The sequence below is a fragment of the Sinohyriopsis cumingii genome, chromosome 16, assembly GCF_028554795.1.
Source record: "Sinohyriopsis cumingii isolate HCF-2022 chromosome 16, ASM2855479v2, whole genome shotgun sequence".
Taxonomy (NCBI): domain Eukaryota; kingdom Metazoa; phylum Mollusca; class Bivalvia; order Unionida; family Unionidae; genus Sinohyriopsis; species Sinohyriopsis cumingii.
Genome location: NC_142976.1, coordinates 71,877,435 through 71,897,645, shown reverse-complemented (window position 1 = coordinate 71,897,645; position 20,211 = coordinate 71,877,435). Strand labels below are relative to the sequence as shown.

General features: G+C 34.5%; 1 protein-coding gene across 1 annotated transcript in view; it reads right to left on the bottom strand.

The window, feature by feature from the left end:
- LOC149780758 (uncharacterized) overlaps positions 1 to 20,211 on the bottom strand; it is a 219,820-nt gene that overhangs the window by 90,376 nt on the left and 109,233 nt on the right. Inside the window, exon 4 of the mRNA XM_089937831.1 lies at positions 8,548 to 8,609. Within this exon, the coding sequence (XP_089793957.1) occupies positions 8,548 to 8,609 (62 nt within the window). The remainder of the gene's footprint in view (positions 1 to 8,547; positions 8,610 to 20,211) is intronic.

Sequence of the window (20,211 nt, the reverse complement as noted above, 5' to 3'; positions counted from 1 at the left end):
GCAAGGCTGCATATCTTGAGCTGAGACGCATCAGTTCAATTCACAAATATCTTTCAGTTGATGCCACTAAAACATTTGTGTGTTCATTAGTACTTTCAAGACTGGACTATTGTAACTCAATTCTGTCTGGTTCATCTCAATATCTACCCCAGAAACTTCAAAAAGTTCAAAACACAGCAGCTCGGATCATACTTAGAGTACCACAATCAGAGCACACCTCCCCGCTGCTCTGTACCCTACACTGGCTATCCATTTGATCCAGAATCAAACACAAAATTTGTTCTCTGTGCTACATTTCACTGTCGGACTCTAGTCCAACATACCTATCTGACCTCACCCATGTGTACACACCAGCAAGATACTTATGCTCCTCTTCTGACAATCGTATATTTATTATTCCCACTATGAAAACAAAGTCATATGGACAGCGTTCTTTTGCATACCAGGGCCCAGGAACATGGAATGAATTGCCCACTGAACTTAGACACAAAGACACAGTGATCAAATTCAAGAGGGCTCTCAAAACTCACTTATTTTGACTGCAAGAACAAACTTAAAGACCTAATAATGTTTCCTACCTGAAATATTCTCAGCATGTTTTTTATTTTTTAATGTTTTTCTAATTTCATGTTGTTTGTTTTTGTAATAATATTATTATGTTTCTTATCTTATAGGTGTTGTCTAATGTTGTAAAGCGCTTAGAGCTTCTAAAGATTAGGAGCTATACAAAGTCCTCATTATTATTATTATTATTATTATATTGATATCCAACTAATGTCTGAAATATGGGATACATTTTAATCTTGGACTTCTACATCAGGGCTCTTAGGGGACACTTAAAAGCAATTAGGAAACCTATGACTGTTACAGGGCTCATAGGCTACATTTAAAAATCAAGGATACCTGTGCCTGTTATATCTGGGCTCACAGAATACATTTAAAATCAAGATGGAAACCTGAACTATTACTGCATTGGGGCTCTTCAAATCTCAGTAATATAATTTTTCAATTGTAGCTTTGGATTTCTGCCTATATTGGAGCTCTTTTACTGTACGAAATATACTGAATTTCAACTACACATAAATAGAGTCACTCTTGAATCCTTTCAGAATACCATACTGCTACAATTTCACAGATGTGCCTATATATCTATGTTAAAATGCTTCCATTAATGATGTATGTTAAAATGCTTTTCACACATCAAAGTGCTTCCATATTTTGATTAGATTCCTTCCAATATATATACATATATATATATAATAAAATCAGACATGGATTCCAAGACTAAAGGTGAATCCCAATATGCTGCCAATGCTTCATCATAATAAGGTAAATTAACTTTGTGACAAAAGACATAAAGACTGGGAGTTTGACATAAATAGTGACAAGAAATAACACTTTGTTCAGCAGTGGACCTTGCCAATATACATCAAACCTCATTAATCCTTAGTAGAAGATCTCACATTTCAGAGCTGGATATCAGGTAAAGCTGGCATTAAACAGCCATCTAGATGGTTGACATAAAAGTCATTAAAGCACTAATCACCATGTCTCATCAAAGCAGCCTCTCTGTTCACCAAATAGAGTGGATATTTGTGGTGGAATTAGATATGGCCTTAAGACATGCACAGATCTAGCCTGATAGACTGGATAGTTATTGTGGAGTTAGACATGCATAGATCTAGCCTGGAGATCATAAAACTCCTGAGTATGATGTTTTCGACTCAACCAGTTTCAATGGATGTCATTTTAGTCACTTCATTTTGACTGGCTGAAATAAAGTTCAGAATTCAATATTTTGGTTAAATTTATGTTGAATAGCTGAAACCAAGTTTAGAATTAAATTTTGGAATAACTTTATGTTGACTGGCTGAAACCAAGGTTACAATTAAAGTTTTTGGATAGCTTTTGGCTGAAACCATGTTCATCACTCAAACTCATGCTCAAATGTTTTATGACCTCCATAATTAAATATGACATTCAGTAAGAGATGAAGTGAGGGTCAGAAGAACATAAAATATCCTACCCATTGATATTTTGGAAAATGTTCCTCTCTTTCCTAAACATGTGAAACACGCTTTGTCATGTGAGAAAGTCATAAGGGATATCCCATGCAAGTGAATCCATATGAGTGCATACACATTGTACATTATGTCATTATGCTTACGACATCATGACTGTCTGTAATGTTTCTAGCACTACTGACATTCAAAAGCCAAGTTTTTGTGGAGGATGAACAAAATTCTTCTGCACATCAAATTCTGTTCTATAAGTTTTATTTTGTTTGCTTTATCTACTGATACAAAGTTGTAGACAATATAAAATATTTTTACAGCTACACCAATAATAAGGATTCACCATCTTTATGCTTCAAACACAACACATTTCTGACTGAAATGAGAAAAAAATATTCAAACATACGTGAATGTGTTGGTGTGGGATATGAAATTCCACCCTTGGGATCAGAATTTGTGGGATGTACGTGACAAAATCAACAAATTCTAATCCCTGGATGGGATTTCCAGTGCATCTGATGGCACAGCCTTGCTTCTACTCGCAAATTCTGACACGTGTGTGATTTCCAGTGAACATGATGGCAAAGTCTTGTACCTGCCCATGAAATGTGGAGCTTGTCATGATTTCCATTGAGTATGATAGCAAAGTCTTTTACCTACCCATGAATTCTAGAGTTTGTGTGTGATTTCCAATGGATATGATTTCAAAATATTGTACCTTATTGTACTTTATCTGTTAATTCAAGTGCATACTATTGCAAAGTCTTGTACCTACCCATGAATTCTGGCAATTGTGTGGGATTTCAAGTGCATACTATTGCAAAGTCTTGTACCTACCCATGAATTCTGGCAACTGTGTGGGATTTCAAGTGCATACTATTGCAAAGGCTTGTACCTACCCATGAATTCTGGCAGTTGTGTGGGATTTCAAGTGCATACCACTGCAAAGTCCTGTACCTGCCCATGAATTCCAGCTCTTGTGTGGGATTTCTAGTGAATTTGATCGCAGTTTTCTACCACCCATGAATTCTGGATCTTGTGGGGGATTTCTAGTGAATGTGATGGCACAGTCTTGTACCTCTCATGAATTCTGGATCTTGTGTGAGATTTCCAGTGAATATGATGGCAAAAGTTTTGTTCCTGCTCATGAATTCCAACCCTTGTGTGGTATTTCCAATGGAAATGATGGTTAAGTCTTGTTCCTGTGCACAAATGTTGACCTATGTGTGCGATTTCCCTATACCACATTTGTAGATGTGATGGATTCTTGATCCCTTGGTTTTGAAACTTGTATTCCTTACCCTAAACTGTACCTTGTATATTGACCCTAATGTTTGTCTTAAAGGTTCTGGATTTCAGTGGTTACAAATCTGCTTTGTACCTCTTAAATCTCAGTTTGTTCCCAATGCTTACACATGCAAATAATGTCTAACATTAAAGTATGGTGATTTCCTCTGGGTCCTTCAATTCCTTTCACTTAAAGGAAAACCTGAAGCCATTAACTGAGCTGCTGTGACTAGGGTAAAACAAAGAAAACCTTAAGCGCACTGGTCCCCACAACATTTTCTCTACTCTGAATTTTGAGCTAGTCCCAGGTTTTGAGGATGGAGGCAAGAGAACACTTTAAAATGAACACAGAGTGGTGCTGTGTTTTAATCAGTTTTACTGTGCGTGATACAACTTTATACAACTTTGTGTGTTTGACACAGAAAAATTTATTTTAATAACCCTGTATTACTTTTAAAATCTTTTTAAAATATTCTCTTTTTATTTAATCTTAGCCTTCTTATAAAAGATTCCATATTTACTTTATATATTGTCAGTTAAATCACTTCTATTTTCATCTATAAATTTCTAAATTTCTAAATGTGACAAGTTTTGTCCAATTTGGAGAAATAAGGGTCATCTCTTCATCTCATGCAGGGACTTCTTATAAAAATACCCTATTACTTTACGGGTAATTTGTTTCCACGGTAACAAAAATACTGAATGAAATTTGGCTTGACATGTATCAACTTATATTGAGATACCTCAAAAAGTTTGAGAGTTACATGTATGCTCCGGAAATTAAAACCTTACACATACAGACAGACAAATATAGCTGAAGCTATATTCTCAAATTACATGTACATACTGAGACGGGGTAATAAATGAGATGCAATTTAGTAGAAGCTTTTAAAATATCAAAGTTTACCTATCTTTTTTGTAACAGATACCTATTGATTCCTGTTAAAAATCCATTTTCCACTTCTTGCCAATAAATGGAAGAGATGAAAATGGCATCTTGCCATAAAAAATGTAACTGTCTCTCATTTTTCATTTCATGCAAGCTAAATATCCATACCAACAATGCCTTAATGGGAAAAATTTAAATGATTGCACAAGTTTCTTAAATTTCATATGAAATGAGCTCAAATTGGAGATTATTTTATGAAAATGGCAAAATATGCCATTTAGTTTAGAAAAGCCATAAAATGTAGTAGTACTCTGCTTTGGTTTGTATGATGCCATCTTCTGATACCTTCTTTTATTTTCAGGATAAGGAATACATTGATATCAGAACAAAACAGACTTTTTTCCCAGGTCAGTCTAATGAAAAGATCCTGGCACTAAATCTACCACACGACATATCCAAATCTCGTAAATTATTAAAACCATTGCATTCTTGCTATACTGTATATGAGGCTTATTTAAGAAAGAAATAATGCTTACGAACCTCAAAAGTCTTGCTCTTTAAATACTTTCATGTTAATAAACTCATTTCATTTCGCACCAGTGTGCAGATTCTTGTTATGGGACTAAACCAGAAATACACAAGGTTGGTGAACTATTCATTTAATCCATGGTTAATATGCATAAATCTTGCTCATTATTGAAATATTTCAAGATCTTGACAATATTAGCATATATTCCAAGTGTGATCAAAATTGGATCAGAAATATGACCTGCAAGAGTTGTCACACGTTCAGCAAGATGCAAGACAACTTTGTTAATATTGGAACAGTGTAAATTTTGTATAAAACAAGTCAAATGGGTCATGTAGGCATTCAACACAGACTGTTTCAGTAATGGGTGTCATTTTTTAGAATTTGATTCTACATACCTTTAAGTGGCAAGTATTCACTTCATTTGGTTTTGTATTCATCCATATTCCATTTGAAGGTCATTATTTAGATGCCCCGACAGGTGCAAACAGCAAAATCAATGTTAAAGTACATAGACATTTTTGAACGAAATGAACCTAAAGGTGTGATTCAGTACAATCCGGATTGAATGTCGTGTGCTGTGATGTCACAATGAAAGCTACACAAATTGATAAGCAAATTCGTACTACCCTCAATTGTGACAATTCTACTCGACACTCTTATTTTGACCAAAGTTCAGTACATGGCCACCATCGTAAAAGTCCATAGCAATAGATAATTTTCATCTTAAGTTTTTTGGTGACAGTTAAGGTGCAGAGCATTCAATAATCAGGACTGAATAAACTTTAGTTAAAGAAAATTAGTGTTAAATTTTAAAAGAACAATTTATATTTAATTTCAAATGAGTAAATGCGCATACATGACCTCTAGGACTTGTACTATGAGATGTTATGGCACTGCAGGGCCAGGATGACACACAGCCAATTAAGCTGACATGTTAATTCAATACCTGAACTAGAATGTTCCTGGTTTGGGCATGATGAACCTCTATGAGGGTCCATTTGAAAACGGCCAGGCAAATTGGTCAAGGCAAGGTTAATTTGGTTCTAAGCTGCCAACGGTTGCAGAAACAGTGTTTGTACTTGCTGAAAAAATTGTCATATGGTGAAATGTTGCAGAGATCAGTTTATTAAGGAAAGCACGAAACGTAAGTAATTTCCCAAATCTCAAAAGGCATATGTTAATTTTGGTGGTAAAATAAACCTCGATCCTGATTGGATAAGTAACAGTTTGAGTTGTATTTATCAGGTGAAGATTCGTGTTTTAAATCTCAATAAAGCTCTTTACTTCGCAAAATGCTGGCAATATTATATTCCCTGAAATTATTCTTTGCATCTTGGTCAAATTTCCTAAATTTATGATCTTTTCTGTCATAATGATAAATGGAAATAAATCTCAATCACTGTCCATACATAAAATAAGTGATGCATCATTAAATGTGCTATAAAGACTGGTTGGTTGATTTGTTTTAACAGCACTTTTAACACATTAATCAAAGTTTCATGCCAAGGAAATGGAACCTTTCCAAATGACACACCTAGGCAGCTGATTCAGACTGGATCTGTGCATTTTTTCTTTAACTCATAAATAGAGGTGCTTCCTCCCAGTGATCAATGTGAGTGGGATTATCCTGAAGACATTAATTCACAGGCTAAAAAGCCAGATGCACCCGCTGCTTAAGGAACTTATAAATAAAATCCCTGTATTAAAAACATGGTTTGTACAGCAGTGGAGAGTTTTAAAGAGATTTTCAAGGACTTCAAGAAGTTTTCAAAGTATTTATTTCTTCTGGAAATTAAACCAACTAAATGCTACTACTCAGTTCACTGCTGGCATTGTGTGTCATTATTTTGATCCATCAAATTTTGTCCCATTTTGTTTGCATAATATGTAAAATGAAAATTATCCTTACAGTGTTCAGTTTTCTTATTTTCCTTAGATAAATTCAAGTACTTTTTCAACAATTAACAATTAAAGTACTTATTGAAGACAAAATCAACTTTCGGTAAATTCAAGCAAATTTCAAGGCAACCCTGAAGTTTAAGGATATTTCAAAGTTATTAAAACCATGAAGAAAAAAATGGTTGAGCCAACCCTCTGCAACAGAATAAAATTTACTCCAGCAAGGTTACAATTACCTTATTTCTGCTTCATAAGCCACTCTGAATGGCCTTTGTACTACATACTTTTATTTTTGAAAATTGTAGAGAGAGAGAAAGTCTCCTCCTGTGAAATATAGTATAATGCTTCAATGAAATCAAATGGTTTATATTTTGATAACAACTATAAATAACCTTGTCCAATGGTACGCTTTCTAATCTGATGGGGCGGAATGGTCTTTTGGAATATTGTCTAATTTGTGAGAATAAATTTTCTGCTTTGAAAAGAAAAATATAAATGACATTAATATTTTTAACATGTGGTCTCATTTAAGTGTTGATTAAAGCACATTTCATTTAAGTGGTGGTTAGAAAACATATTTCATTTAAGTAGTGGTTGAAACACATCTCATTCAAGTGGTGATTAGAAGACATCTCTCATTTAAGTGGTGGTTGGAACATAAATCTCATTTACATGGTGGCTGGAACAAGTATCTTGTTTAAGTGGTCATTGGAACATGAATCTCATTCACATGGTGGCTGGAACACATATCTCATTTAAATGGTGGTTGGAACACTTATCTCATTTAAGTGCTGGTTGGAACATGAATCTCATTTACATGGTGGCTGGAACAAGTATCTTGTTTAAGTGGTCATTGGAACATGAATCTCATTCACATGGTGGCTGGAACACATATCTCATTTAAATGGTGGTTGGAACACTTATCTCATTTAAGTGTTGGTTGGAACATGAATCTCATTTACATGGAGGCTGGAACACGTATCTCATTTAAGTGGTGGCTGGAACATGTGAATTTAGTTTATCATTGGAACATGTATCTCATTTAAGTGGTGGCTGGAACACATCTCATTTAAGTGGTGTTTAGAACACATCTCATTTAAGTGGTTGTTGGAACATTTATCTCATTTAAGTGGTTGCTGGAACACATATCTCATTTAAGTGGTCATTGGAACACTCATTTAAGTGGTAGTTGGAACACATATCTCATTTAATTGGTCATTGGAACACATATCTCATTTAAGTGGTAGTTGGAACATGTGAATTTAGTTATCATTGGAACACATATCTCATTTAAGTGGTGGCTGGAACACATCTCATTTAAGTGGTGTTTAGAACACATCTCATTTAAGTGGTTGTTGGAACACTTATCTCATTTAAGTAGTTGCTGGAACACATATCTCATTTAAGTGCTCATTGGAACACTCATTTAAGTGGTAGTTGGCACACATATCTCCTTTAAGTGGTGGTTGGAACAGGTATCTCGTTTAAGTGGTGGTCGGAACACATATCTCGTTTAAGTGGTGGTTGGAACACATATCTCGTTTAAGTGGTGGTTGGAACACATATCTCATTTAAGCTGTCCTTGGAACACATTCTTCATGATGAGGCTAAGGAACTATTATCTTTGGTTTCTATGTGATACTGAGTTGAAAACATTTAAAAATATGAATGGAATGATCAATTTCACAACTATAAAGATAGTTTGAACTTGGAATATTCAAGGAAAACTATTTCAGCAAATTCTTTCCTTTTTATTTTCTAAACATTTGTTTACTTGTTGCCATTCTTTACCAATTCAGACAGCAATTTACATCGACTTCATTGATTCTGCAGAAACTAGGCATCAATTTGAATTCAACTGACATGCAATAAGGGTTTTTTGGTCATGATTTTACATTCAGCAATGAAAGAAATCCAATACTTACCATCACTATATGCTGTAATAATAAATTTAAAACCTCCACCTCTCTTGCCCTTGGTATTGGATCTGTAATGACAAATTCACAAAATTAATATCCAGCTTAAACTACAACCTCAAATGTCAAATCACTATAAAATATTATACAAGAAAATGATTTACAACCAAATATCTCAATGATGTCAGGATGATGCTGATCAAGCAGAATTGTTACGGCACTTTATTAGGGCAGTTATCTAGGACACTTTATTAGGGCAGTTATCTATGGCACTTTATTAGGGCAGTTATCTAAGGCACTTTATTAGGGCAGTTATCTAAGGCACTTTATTAGGGCAGTTACCTAAGGCACTTTATTAGGGCAGTTATCTATGGCACTTTATTAGGGCAGTTATCTAAGGCACTTTATTAGGGCAGTTATCTATGGCACTTTATTAGGGCAGTTATCTATGGCACTTTATTAGGGCAGTTATCTATGGCACTTTATTAGGGCAGTTACCTAAGGCACTTTATTAGGGCAGTTATCTAAGGCACTTTATTAGGGCAGTTATCTAAGGCACTTTATTGGGGCAGTTATCTAAGGCACTTTATTAGGGCAGTTATCTAAGGCACTTTATTAGGGCAGTTATCTAAGGCACTTTATTGGGGCAGTTATCTAAGGCACTTTATTAGGGCAGTTATCTAAGGCACTTTATTAGGGCAGTTAACTAAGGCACTTTATTAGGGCAGTTATCTAAGGCACTTTATTGGGGCAGTTATCTAAGGCACTTTATTAGGGCAGTTATCTAAGGCACTTTATTAGGGCAGTTATCTATGGCACTTTATTAGGGCAGTTATCTAAGGCATTTTATCAGGCAGTTATCTAAGGCACATTATTAGGGCAGTTTTCTATCAGTCACTGTTTGCCTAGCTAAGACAGTAAGGAAGTGGTAATGGTGTTTTTCCATATACAACTTGAACATCAACATATTTACACAACATTTCAGTGGTCTAATATAAAAACAATTGTGTACATTTACAATAATCAAAAAAGAGCTTATTTTTATATTTAAAATTAAATTTTGATAAAAGAGCACTAAACAGTGCTTCTCCTAGTTCCTGTCAAATTATGTAAACAGATAATGTCCAGGTTTTACAGTAAAGGCTGTGAATTAATGTATATAAAAATCATATAATGTCAAGGCTTTACAGTATAGACTGTCAAATCATGTGTATAAAACACGCATAATGTCCAGGTTTTACAGTAAAGGTTGTGAAGTTATGTATATAAAAATCATATAATGTCAAGGCATTACATTGTAGACTGTCAAATCATGTGTATAAAACACACATAATGTCCAGGTTTTACAGTAAAGGCTGTGAATTAATGTGTATAAAAATCATATAATGTCAAGGCATTACATTATAGACTGTCAAATCATGTATATAAAACACACATAATGTCCAGGTTTTACAGTAAAGGCTGTGAATTAATGTATATAAAAATCATATAATGTCAAGGCATTACATTATAGACTGTCAAATCATGTATATAAAACACACATAATGTCCAGGTTTTACACTAAAGGCTGTGAAATCGTGTATATATAACAGTCATCAAGGTTTTACACTAATGGCTGCAAACTGCAAAACTGCACCTCCATTTACAAGATATACTTTCTGGTTATTATTTAAAAACATTCCAGAATACTGTCATATTTTGTACATGTTGGTAAATGTTTTTTTTAAAATACAGTAAGTGCCATTTTTACAGCAAAAACAACTTCTCATTTTGGGAAAAGAGTTACATATTATGTCCAAATGGAACTTTATATATTTGATCTTTTTTTATGAGTGACTACCAGTCATGTATGGTCGCTGTAGCAGGCTTGCTTGCTAATCATATTGCCTCCATGATAAACCCATCTCACCACTTCTATATCATTTTGGTAACTGTGGATTTAGAAATAATTTTATGTATGAAAAGCAACAACCTAATGTAAACAAAATTAAATTATAATTATAATGCATAATGCTACCTCCTCCCCCTCCCCCTCCCCCTATTTAATAAAGATTATGTCGGTTGCTTTTTGAATGAAGGTAATAAATTTAAAACTTTATTTAGTGTGATCCTCGGATACAAGACAATTGGTTTTTTAAACAACAGCGCAGAAATATTGTATTATAAAAGATAACAACGTTCGATGAGATTTTGCAGACATTAAAAATAAGGTGTAGATTTATTGTATAGTTTTGTTTTCAATTTAAATTGAAAAAAGTACATTTACTCCACCAGCGGCTATTTGATGTATGAAAATAGTACATGTTCTCCTCAATGATATTTGATATCAAACTGTTTGAGAATCACCGCATATATTTGGTCATACATTCTGCGGCACCTCCAATGTCAGCTCATTTCAAAGTATAGGTGTGGAAGACTTAGTTTTAATCCATTCATTTTTTTCTTATTGAATAATTGCAATTATGTTTTTATTTTTCTTACTAAATTAGAACTGTAATCTTTCAAAGTTCAACTAAATTAATTTGACACATATATTTGGTTTTCTGGAGCCTTTCCTTGGTCCAAAACTGATGAAAGAGCAGTGATGGATGATGCCTAAGGCCTCCATATGGCAGAGAGCTTTTCTCTGAAGAGGTATCAAATTCAACTTCAGTATTATAATAGGAGTCAAGTAACTTCATACAATCCATGTGTTTTGTCTGATACCTGAATTCCTAAATGTATTCCAGATGATTACAACACGTAACAGTCACATCCATCACAAGCATATAAACAGAATCATTGCAATTCAAGTATAACACTGTGAAGGAGGTGGAGGAGGAAGGAAAGCACCACTCTCAACACAAAAAACTTGTTTTGTGCAATTTACTATTAGTAATCTGATAAATGTAGTAATTTTAGTTTGTAGTATTGTTTTCAACTTAAAATGAAAAAAGTGCACCTACTCCATCAATGGCTATTTGATATATGAAAATAGTGAATGTACTCAATATTATTTGATATCAAAGAGTTTGAGAATAACCACATATATTTGGTATAAAGCTTGTACCAATCTTTTAAAGTCTTAGATTAGTTATAGCTTGGATTATTACAAGAAAAACATGGTTTAGTAACGACTGGTACAGTTTAGGTATCACATATAACAACTTCCTGTTGTGGTAAAAGATCACCTAGAATTGGTAAGATATGCCCCACTGAGTCACAGCTTCTTAATCCCACATGGTTTGTACTGAGTTAATGGTGGCCAAGAATCAAACTGAAAGGACCTGTCTTTAACTGATCCAGCAACAATAACAGAACTGACTGATAAGAAATGGTGTTGCTTGTGCACAAGGGAAAACATGGAGAATCATCAAACTTAAGGCATAACTTCATTAAGTATTATTACATGTAGTTCTATTTAAAACTCTGAGGGGGGTGGAGGCTGTACAGCACTGGTGTTACCACCCATTATGGCAGCTTAGGCCAAAATGTTAAACTGGAATTTTCTCCGATGCTATTTAAGAGAGTCACAGTAAAACCAGCTGATAATTTTACTTCATGAAATCAGACGCATGACTATACCTGCCTTATAACAGGAACCATGTTATTATGAAGGGTTTTGTCGCAAGAATCATGTAATAATGAAGGGCTTTGTAGCAAGAATCATGCTACATGTATAATGAAGGGTTTTGTCGCAAGAATCGTCTAATAATGAAGGGCTTTGTAGGAAGAATCATGCAATAATGAAGGGCTTTGTAGGAAGAATCATGCAATAATGAATGGCTTTGTAGCAAGAATCATGTTATAATGAAGGGCTTTGTAGCAAGAATCATGTAATAATGAAGGGCTTTGTAGCAAGAATCATGCTACATGTATAATGAAGGGCTTTGTAGGAAGAATCATGTAATAATGAAGGGCTTTGTGGCAAGAATCGTGTAATAATAAAGAGCCTTAAAGTGATGGAGTACTGTATTTTCATAATTGCATCTTCATTTCTGGGATTATGGCTAAATCATATTCTTAGGTTATCATGCCTTTAGCTGAAACTCTAGGAAAATGATATGGAATCATCATCCATTTCCTTTCTTCTATCCCCAATGCATTCTTAACTCCATGTCATAAGAATCAACTGCTGGCAGCAAGAAACATGGCCACTCAGTGATTTTCATGCCAGATTCACAACCAAATGAGTGTGGGTTTGATCAGTCCGTTACCATCATGTGGGTAAGGCACTTTGCTCCATTTGCCACAGCACTAAATAACCGGAACTTTTCCCCCAAAGTACATGCGAAGCCCCTAATCTTGCACACTGTATCTGCTTTGTATTTCTCCTCCTGCCACTTGCTATCAGCCAGTGTTTCTTGGAGAGATGGAAGCTGTTACTGGCATTACATAACCTCATATTGCATCAAATTAAGATATAAATTGCTAACAAAAGCCATTCTACCCTACACACTATTAGTGACCCTGCCCATGCCATTTGTATCCAGGAAACTTAATTAACTGAACCACATAGTATACTATTAATGCTCAATGTACTGACAGACTGTGGTCATAAAGCCTGGTACTAAATGTTTATCCCTGATTCAAATAATACAAAAAGCTCATTCTACATACAGCAGTATGGGTTAAAGTATATCCTTAAGAATCACTAATATCTTGCAAAAATAATAAATGTAAACGTTGTCATGTAGGGGCATTAACTGTTGCTCAAAAATGTATTATTAATATAGTTTAACCAATAACTTATTAGTCTTGACTGTGAATGCTCCGTGCCTTAAATGTCATAAAAAACATTTTCGAGGAAAAGTACTAATCACCGTGGACTTTTACTATGGTGTCCGGGTACTACAGTGAGTCAAGAGAAGAGGCCATCTAGTCTGTCATAACAAATGACAGGGGTAGTGTGTTTCAAAACAATTTTACGCTGCTCTCATTGTGACATAACACCATGAGACATTTAGTCTGGTTTGTACTGGTTCATGCTATATTTTAAAACTGATTGTGAGGTATGTATTTGTTGAAGCATATATACAATGACCTTTCAAGTAATATGGCTGCATGAGAATTTAAATAAAGTCAATAATCGCCATTTAAAGGTAGGTATAGTTATATTCTTGAAAATTTTACCCATTATTGAAATAGTACTGAATGCCTACATGACCTGTGAGACTGTACTTCAGTACAGTAAAACTTTTCTTAATAATCATATCTGAGCATGAAGAAAAATGGCCTCCACAAATAGATGATTGCTTACAACATTTTCATTTCTACAATACTTGTGTGTAGTCTGTAGCGACTGCTCCCATGGCCTAGTGGTTATAGCATCCACCTCGAATGTGGGAGATCGCATGTTCGAACCCCAGCCGAGTCATACCAAAGACTTATAAAAATGGTACTAACATCTGCCTCCCTAGGTGCTCGGCATTAAAAGGTCAGTGTTAGGACTGGTCGGCCTGGTGTCAGGATAATGTGACTGGGTGGGATATCATGCTACATGTCTGCGGCAAGATGACCCAGTGCTAGACATCACAATAAACTGCCAAACTGCAGACATTGTAGCAATATCACTGAAATGTTTTTAAAGCTGTTATAAATCCCAATCATACACACACACACACAGACAATGCCTTGCAAAAACTAGGTAGCATACAAGAGTCCCTCAAAGATACGAATGATATACTAGCCCAAAAGAATTTCCAATAATTCAAGAATTTTTTAAATTGATGAGTGTTGAAACCATCTTTGATATTTCTGAGCAATAGTAAGATTTGCAAAATAACCTCAGTAGCACCTATATTGAATGGTTCAATGGTAGGAACAGGTATTAACCCTTTGAATACATTGGCCAAGACCCTTGTACCATGCTTGCATTCTGAACCATATATAATGAGTAAAATAGTTCCGATTTGGAAGTTGTGTCGTACAGAAATCTTATTTTATCAGCTGTCTCTGAAATGCATTAATTCTCAGGCTACAATAACTAAGCTGACTCTCTAGGGAGTCTATCACAGGGCAAATGCTGCAAATACGCTGATTTGAAACAATCACTAAATCCCTTTATTTTGTATTCCATATAAATTTAAGATTGGTAGCAGAAACGGAGTGGTTGAAAGACAATATGTATGTATGTGGTTCAATGACACATCAGTACAATCCTGGCCATATCGTGCATAGTAAGTTTAGGTATTCCCAAATGCTTTATATATAAAACAACAATAAAGTCAAAGAAGAATACTGTAAAGAGAATATTATACATGCACCACATATTTAAAAGTCCTTTATGAAAGCATCAGTAGTGCATAGTTGTCAGGACATTGTCTTATGGGTCTCAATGACCTTTGATCAAAGTATGCAGTCTTGAACTAAAGTTACGGTAAAAAACCCTTACTTTTCTGATAAGACCTACCATGACTGTGACCTGTCACTTTTAGACTCAAATGGTTTCATACTGCACTGCACCTGAAGTGCAAGCCAGCCACAAAATACTGGTCAAAGAACTTGCTCTAAAATAAAAGTTATCTTTTAAAATCCTTTCTATTCAAGTCACAATGACACTAATTTATTTATTTTGACCCCCAAAACCATGATGTCTCTTCCATAACTTAACTGCATGTTCTCCACAAACTTTGGTGAAGTGCAAGCTATCAACCATATATGGTAACTGTACATGGTTGGGAACTCAAGTTTTTGTTCAGAAACTATTTTTCTACTTTGAAGTCACATTGACCTTGACCTTTGACCTTAAGACTTCTGCTGTACTACAAATGCAAGTCATTCATGATATCTGGTGACAGTAGATGGTGTAGAACAAGTTACTTAACAGAAACCATATTTGTTTTTTCAGTCATAGTATCCGTCGCCTTTTTGACCCCGATGTTGAGAGGGTTTATCCTTATCCCAATAGTCCAGTTTTGCAACACTTCAAAATAATGATTCCAGGTTATCTCACAAAATCTTGAAATTCTACAACAAGGCACTCACTGATGAGAGCTTAATATTATATTGTGGCCTTTATTGTACATGTAAAAAAACTCATATATGCATGTATAAAACACTGATTTTTATGTCAAAATATCCAGCTAAATAACAAAAAACAGAATCAAATTTGTGTGTGTGATATTTCGATTTTTAAGGTAGCTTTAACAATATTTCTGTCATATCACTACAATGTTTGCAGTGTGGCAGTTTATAGTGATGCCTAGCACTGGGGCATTATGCTGCAGACATGTAGCATGATGTCCCACCCAGTCACATGATCCTGACATGAGGCTGCCCAGTACTAATACTAACCTCATAATGCTGAGTGCCAAGCGAGGCAGCTGTTAGTACCATTTTTGTAAGTCTTTGATATGACTCGGCAGGGGATCAAACCTACGACCTCCTGCATCCGAAATGGACGCTCTAACCACTAGGCCACCAGAGTGGTCACTTTGAATTTGGGGAAGACAATAAAGTTCACAAATGCAAAGGGTCTAACAATGAACTAAACAGAATAAGAACATCTAAAAGGCAGGTCTTAAATGCACAAAGTAGTTCTTTTACAAAATGATGTGAAATGAAATTTGTTTTAATGTAAAACTGAAAATCTGATAATTCTCTTTTATAATGTACAAATAAATTATGATAATTCCCTTTTATAATGTAAAAATGAATTATGATAATTCCCTTTTATAATGCATCTTCAAAATAACCCTTCAATTCAAATAATACTTCAATTCAAAATTATTGAGCATAACTTGCAATAATTTTCATTTACTCTGATAAGAAATGTTTAAACCATTGTGTCCCATCATCATATTATATATAGATTTTAAGGATTTTCTGTGCAAAATGTAAATGACTCATATGTTAATTGTTATCATAATTCCCATTTTCATTAAATTCCAGGAAAAAAAAACTTGTAGATAAGTTAACATATTACTTAAATTAAATATTAAAAAATACTAGCTATTAAAAAATGTCAGTATACAAAATGTAATTATGTCTGTAGTTAGTTTTATTATTCTGCTTACAGTAGATAAATTGTTAATAATGTTGTAGACTTAATTCCTACAAATAACTGAAAGCATTACTTGTTCTAGGATTTCGATTGGCAAACTGATCTCACGTTCACAGACATGATTCCACTTTGTATGCTGTTATTCTATTTCACATTACAAATTTACACTTTTAACAATTCGGGGAAAAAAAACTTGAAATAAAATATTTATAACAAACCACTTAACTACTGAAAATATTTGTTAGAATTCATGATTTTATTGATAAAGTAACTTAAGAATCAGCAACTATTAATTGTCAATGCTGAATTTTGCATGCCAATGTTAATTGTCAATGCTGCATTTCGCATGCCAATGTTAATTGTCAGTGCTGCATTTTGCATGCCAATGTTAATTGTCAGTGCTGCATTTCACAACTGTCAATGCTGCATTTTGCATGGCAATGTTCCCGTATAAATTTATAATGAATAGCACTGATAGTGATGACTGTTTTTTTAATCACTGACAATCAAATAAACTAAAACTTTCATGACGATTGAAATAAAATAGCATTAAATAGTTTGAAAATGAAGAAAAAGGTATAGTTTACAATGATTCCACTATGCATTTACCATGCCATTACTGTGCAAAAAGCAGATTGTACATTTGACCTTTTTCTATGTAAACATATCTTCCAGAAATCTTTTTGGGTTAAGAACATTAGACATTTTGAAACAGTATTCAAATGAAACAAATGAAAGCCTGGCTTTGGAACAGATGGAAAAGTATTTGATATAACTGAAAATGGTTATGGGTACTTGTAAGGTAAGTCTTATTTCTAGAGCAGAAATGTCTTTTAAAGAAGCCTATGCTATAAAAATGTGTAATACACATGAAAACAGAAATGGCTTTTGATTAACCTCATTGACACACCTGGTATCCAATCTACAAGTGATCATACACTAAATTGGACTAGTAACTGCCAGTAGAAAGGCAGATAACATGTAGCCTTTGCATGTACACTAAATATTAGAATGTGTGTGTGTGTGTGTGTGTGTGTGTGTGTGTGCACATGCACGCATTCAGAATTGGTTTTAATTCAGGTATATGGTTCATTTAACAACTGCAGAACCTAACTGATTGATTGATTGATTGTTTGTTTTTTAACGGCGCATCAGCACTTTTAGGCTATTTAGCGCCAAACAAAGTGTTACTTGTATAATCTTTTAAAACTTATAAAAGGTTCTATATCGAACCAGCTGTCACAAATTCTTGCTGTTTAGGGTAAAAGAACCTTATACATCCTGCTGTTGAATTCGATAATAGATTATGATCTACCACATCAGGTATTTCAGCTAATACCTTTTTCTGGTCAAATTTCAAAAAGGTCATCAGGAAAAATCGCTGCAATAATCCATGGATACAATGCAATGGGAAAAAAACAAAAAAAAACCCAAAAGAAAACCATCCGGATTAACTGCTGCATAAACTAGTGGGCCTGGGCCAGCATTGTTAACCTTAAGTAAGATGAACACTACAGACCCTACTGAATCTGTCGGGACATCATGCAAAAATAGATAATGGTTCTTCACAGTTTATGGCTGGGAGTGCATTATACGCATATAAATATAGTACTTAACTCACCCTTTAGAAACAGTAGTTTGCTGAGATCTGTCATGATTTGGCACTGTAATCTGTTGTATGTAATCAAGGATCTTTGTCCAACACAACTGTTGTATGTAATCAAGGATCTTTGTCCAACACAACTGTTGTATGTAATCAAGGATCTATGTCCAACACAACTGTTCCTTTTTGGCAACATCTAAAGATTGCAATTATCTGGTCTGATCCACTCCACAAGAATTGGTTTAGAAACCTGTTAAAACTTTTCTTATGTTCTATTTTAGTCAATAAAAAAGTGAATATTTCACGTTATCTAGCACCTCCACAATTGTTAAGCTCTGCAATTGTATCAAGGAGTTGGTTAATTCACAGAAACTGACAGTTAAACTTGAATTCCACAATATCACATAACATTATAGGGTTACAGGTATATACACATGTTGCACAGCTTCTAACAATTTTGAGAAAAAAAAGTAGGTCATTCACCAAACAGTCAAATAAATTAGTATGATACTTATCTAATTCTGTAGAGTCATTAGTGCATTTAAGTCAGTTAAATTTTATTCTTCATTTTTAGAAATGGAGGACATATTTGTTACAATTGGCAGACCTTGATGCCAGGGCAAATTTTAAAATCAAATTCGTTTGAATTGTATTAAACTGTGCCATGGAGAAAAACACTGCCCTTAAATGTACGGTATGTCTGTTTTTGTAACATTATGTGTTCTTGCTGCTGGGTCATACGAATATTAAGGACTCACAAAGGTGTATGCTCTGCCAATATTTGTTGAATTGCCAGTGGTTTCTGATAAATTTGAAAACAACTGTGGCTGATAGGTGACAGATGAGAAATAATACATACATGATGTAAAACCATACCGTAAGTTTATTTGCCCAGGTAACCCTAAAACTTTGACAGACCAAAACAAAATGCAAGGCTGGCATGAGCCAGAATACTCTGTTCTGTATATACTTGAATGCAACCAAAATTTCAATTATCCCTTGACTCTGAAATTTCAATCCTAGTGGCCTACTTCTACCATAATGGATAAAAGCTGTCTTCTGTTTTCAAAAGTTAAACCTTCATTAAAACCCCAACAATTGTTCAAGAACATTTTGTTTTCATTTAAAGAACACACTGCCTGAAAATATGGTAATATCTAGAACAGTACCTAAAACAGATGTGTTGTTTTACTGGTATATTAGTATACTGTGGTACAGCACCTATTGGTACATGTACCATGGCATATTGCTAATAAATCGGTTTTTATGGTATTTCTACAATAAGCATTCATTTGTTTCATTTAAATGCTAAATCTAAATGTTCTAAATAAACCAAAGTGATTTCTGAAAGATGTGTCTACAGAAAAAAATGGTTCAACTGAACATTATACTCTTCTTGTTGCACAGCAATGACCCAAAATGTGAATACGGGACCTCAACACGTGTGATTGTGACCTATTAAGGCACATACACTCATCTGGCTCACTTTTTGCTGAAATTCTTCAAGGAAGATAGAAAGTTGATTAATAACCTTGCCAGGTGATGGAGGTGAAGTCTGAAGGTGGAACAGCAAAGCCTCAAATTTGCCAACATCATCACATCTTAGCTGCCACTTTGGCCAGTTGAGAAGACATAAACAAAACAGCTGTTTATTTCATCAGTTTCCCTTTACCCTCATCTGCACTTCAGAGACCCCCACATTTTTAATTTGACCCCCAGTTTTGATATCAAAGTTTGTTTTTAACTCAGTCTGACCCCGTTTTGACACCAAGGTGATTTTTGACTCTCAGTCTTGCACCCCTAGGGGATACACTGTTTCATGTAGCTTCAACTCATCCATGTGTAATGTCGTTTTCCAATCATCATTCACATCAAGAGATATAAAAGAAATTAATGTCATATGAAACTGGAAACTTAAACAATACTTACCAAGTTGAAGTTTGATGATAATTTCATTAAACCTGTAGTACCCTTAGGGATCTAAAGAGATGATGCAAAGGTCACGTGACTGGTCAATTTTCAGAGTGGTCACAGGTTACAAGATGAGACACAGGGAGGGTGGTTGAGCATGTAATCCCTAAGGGTT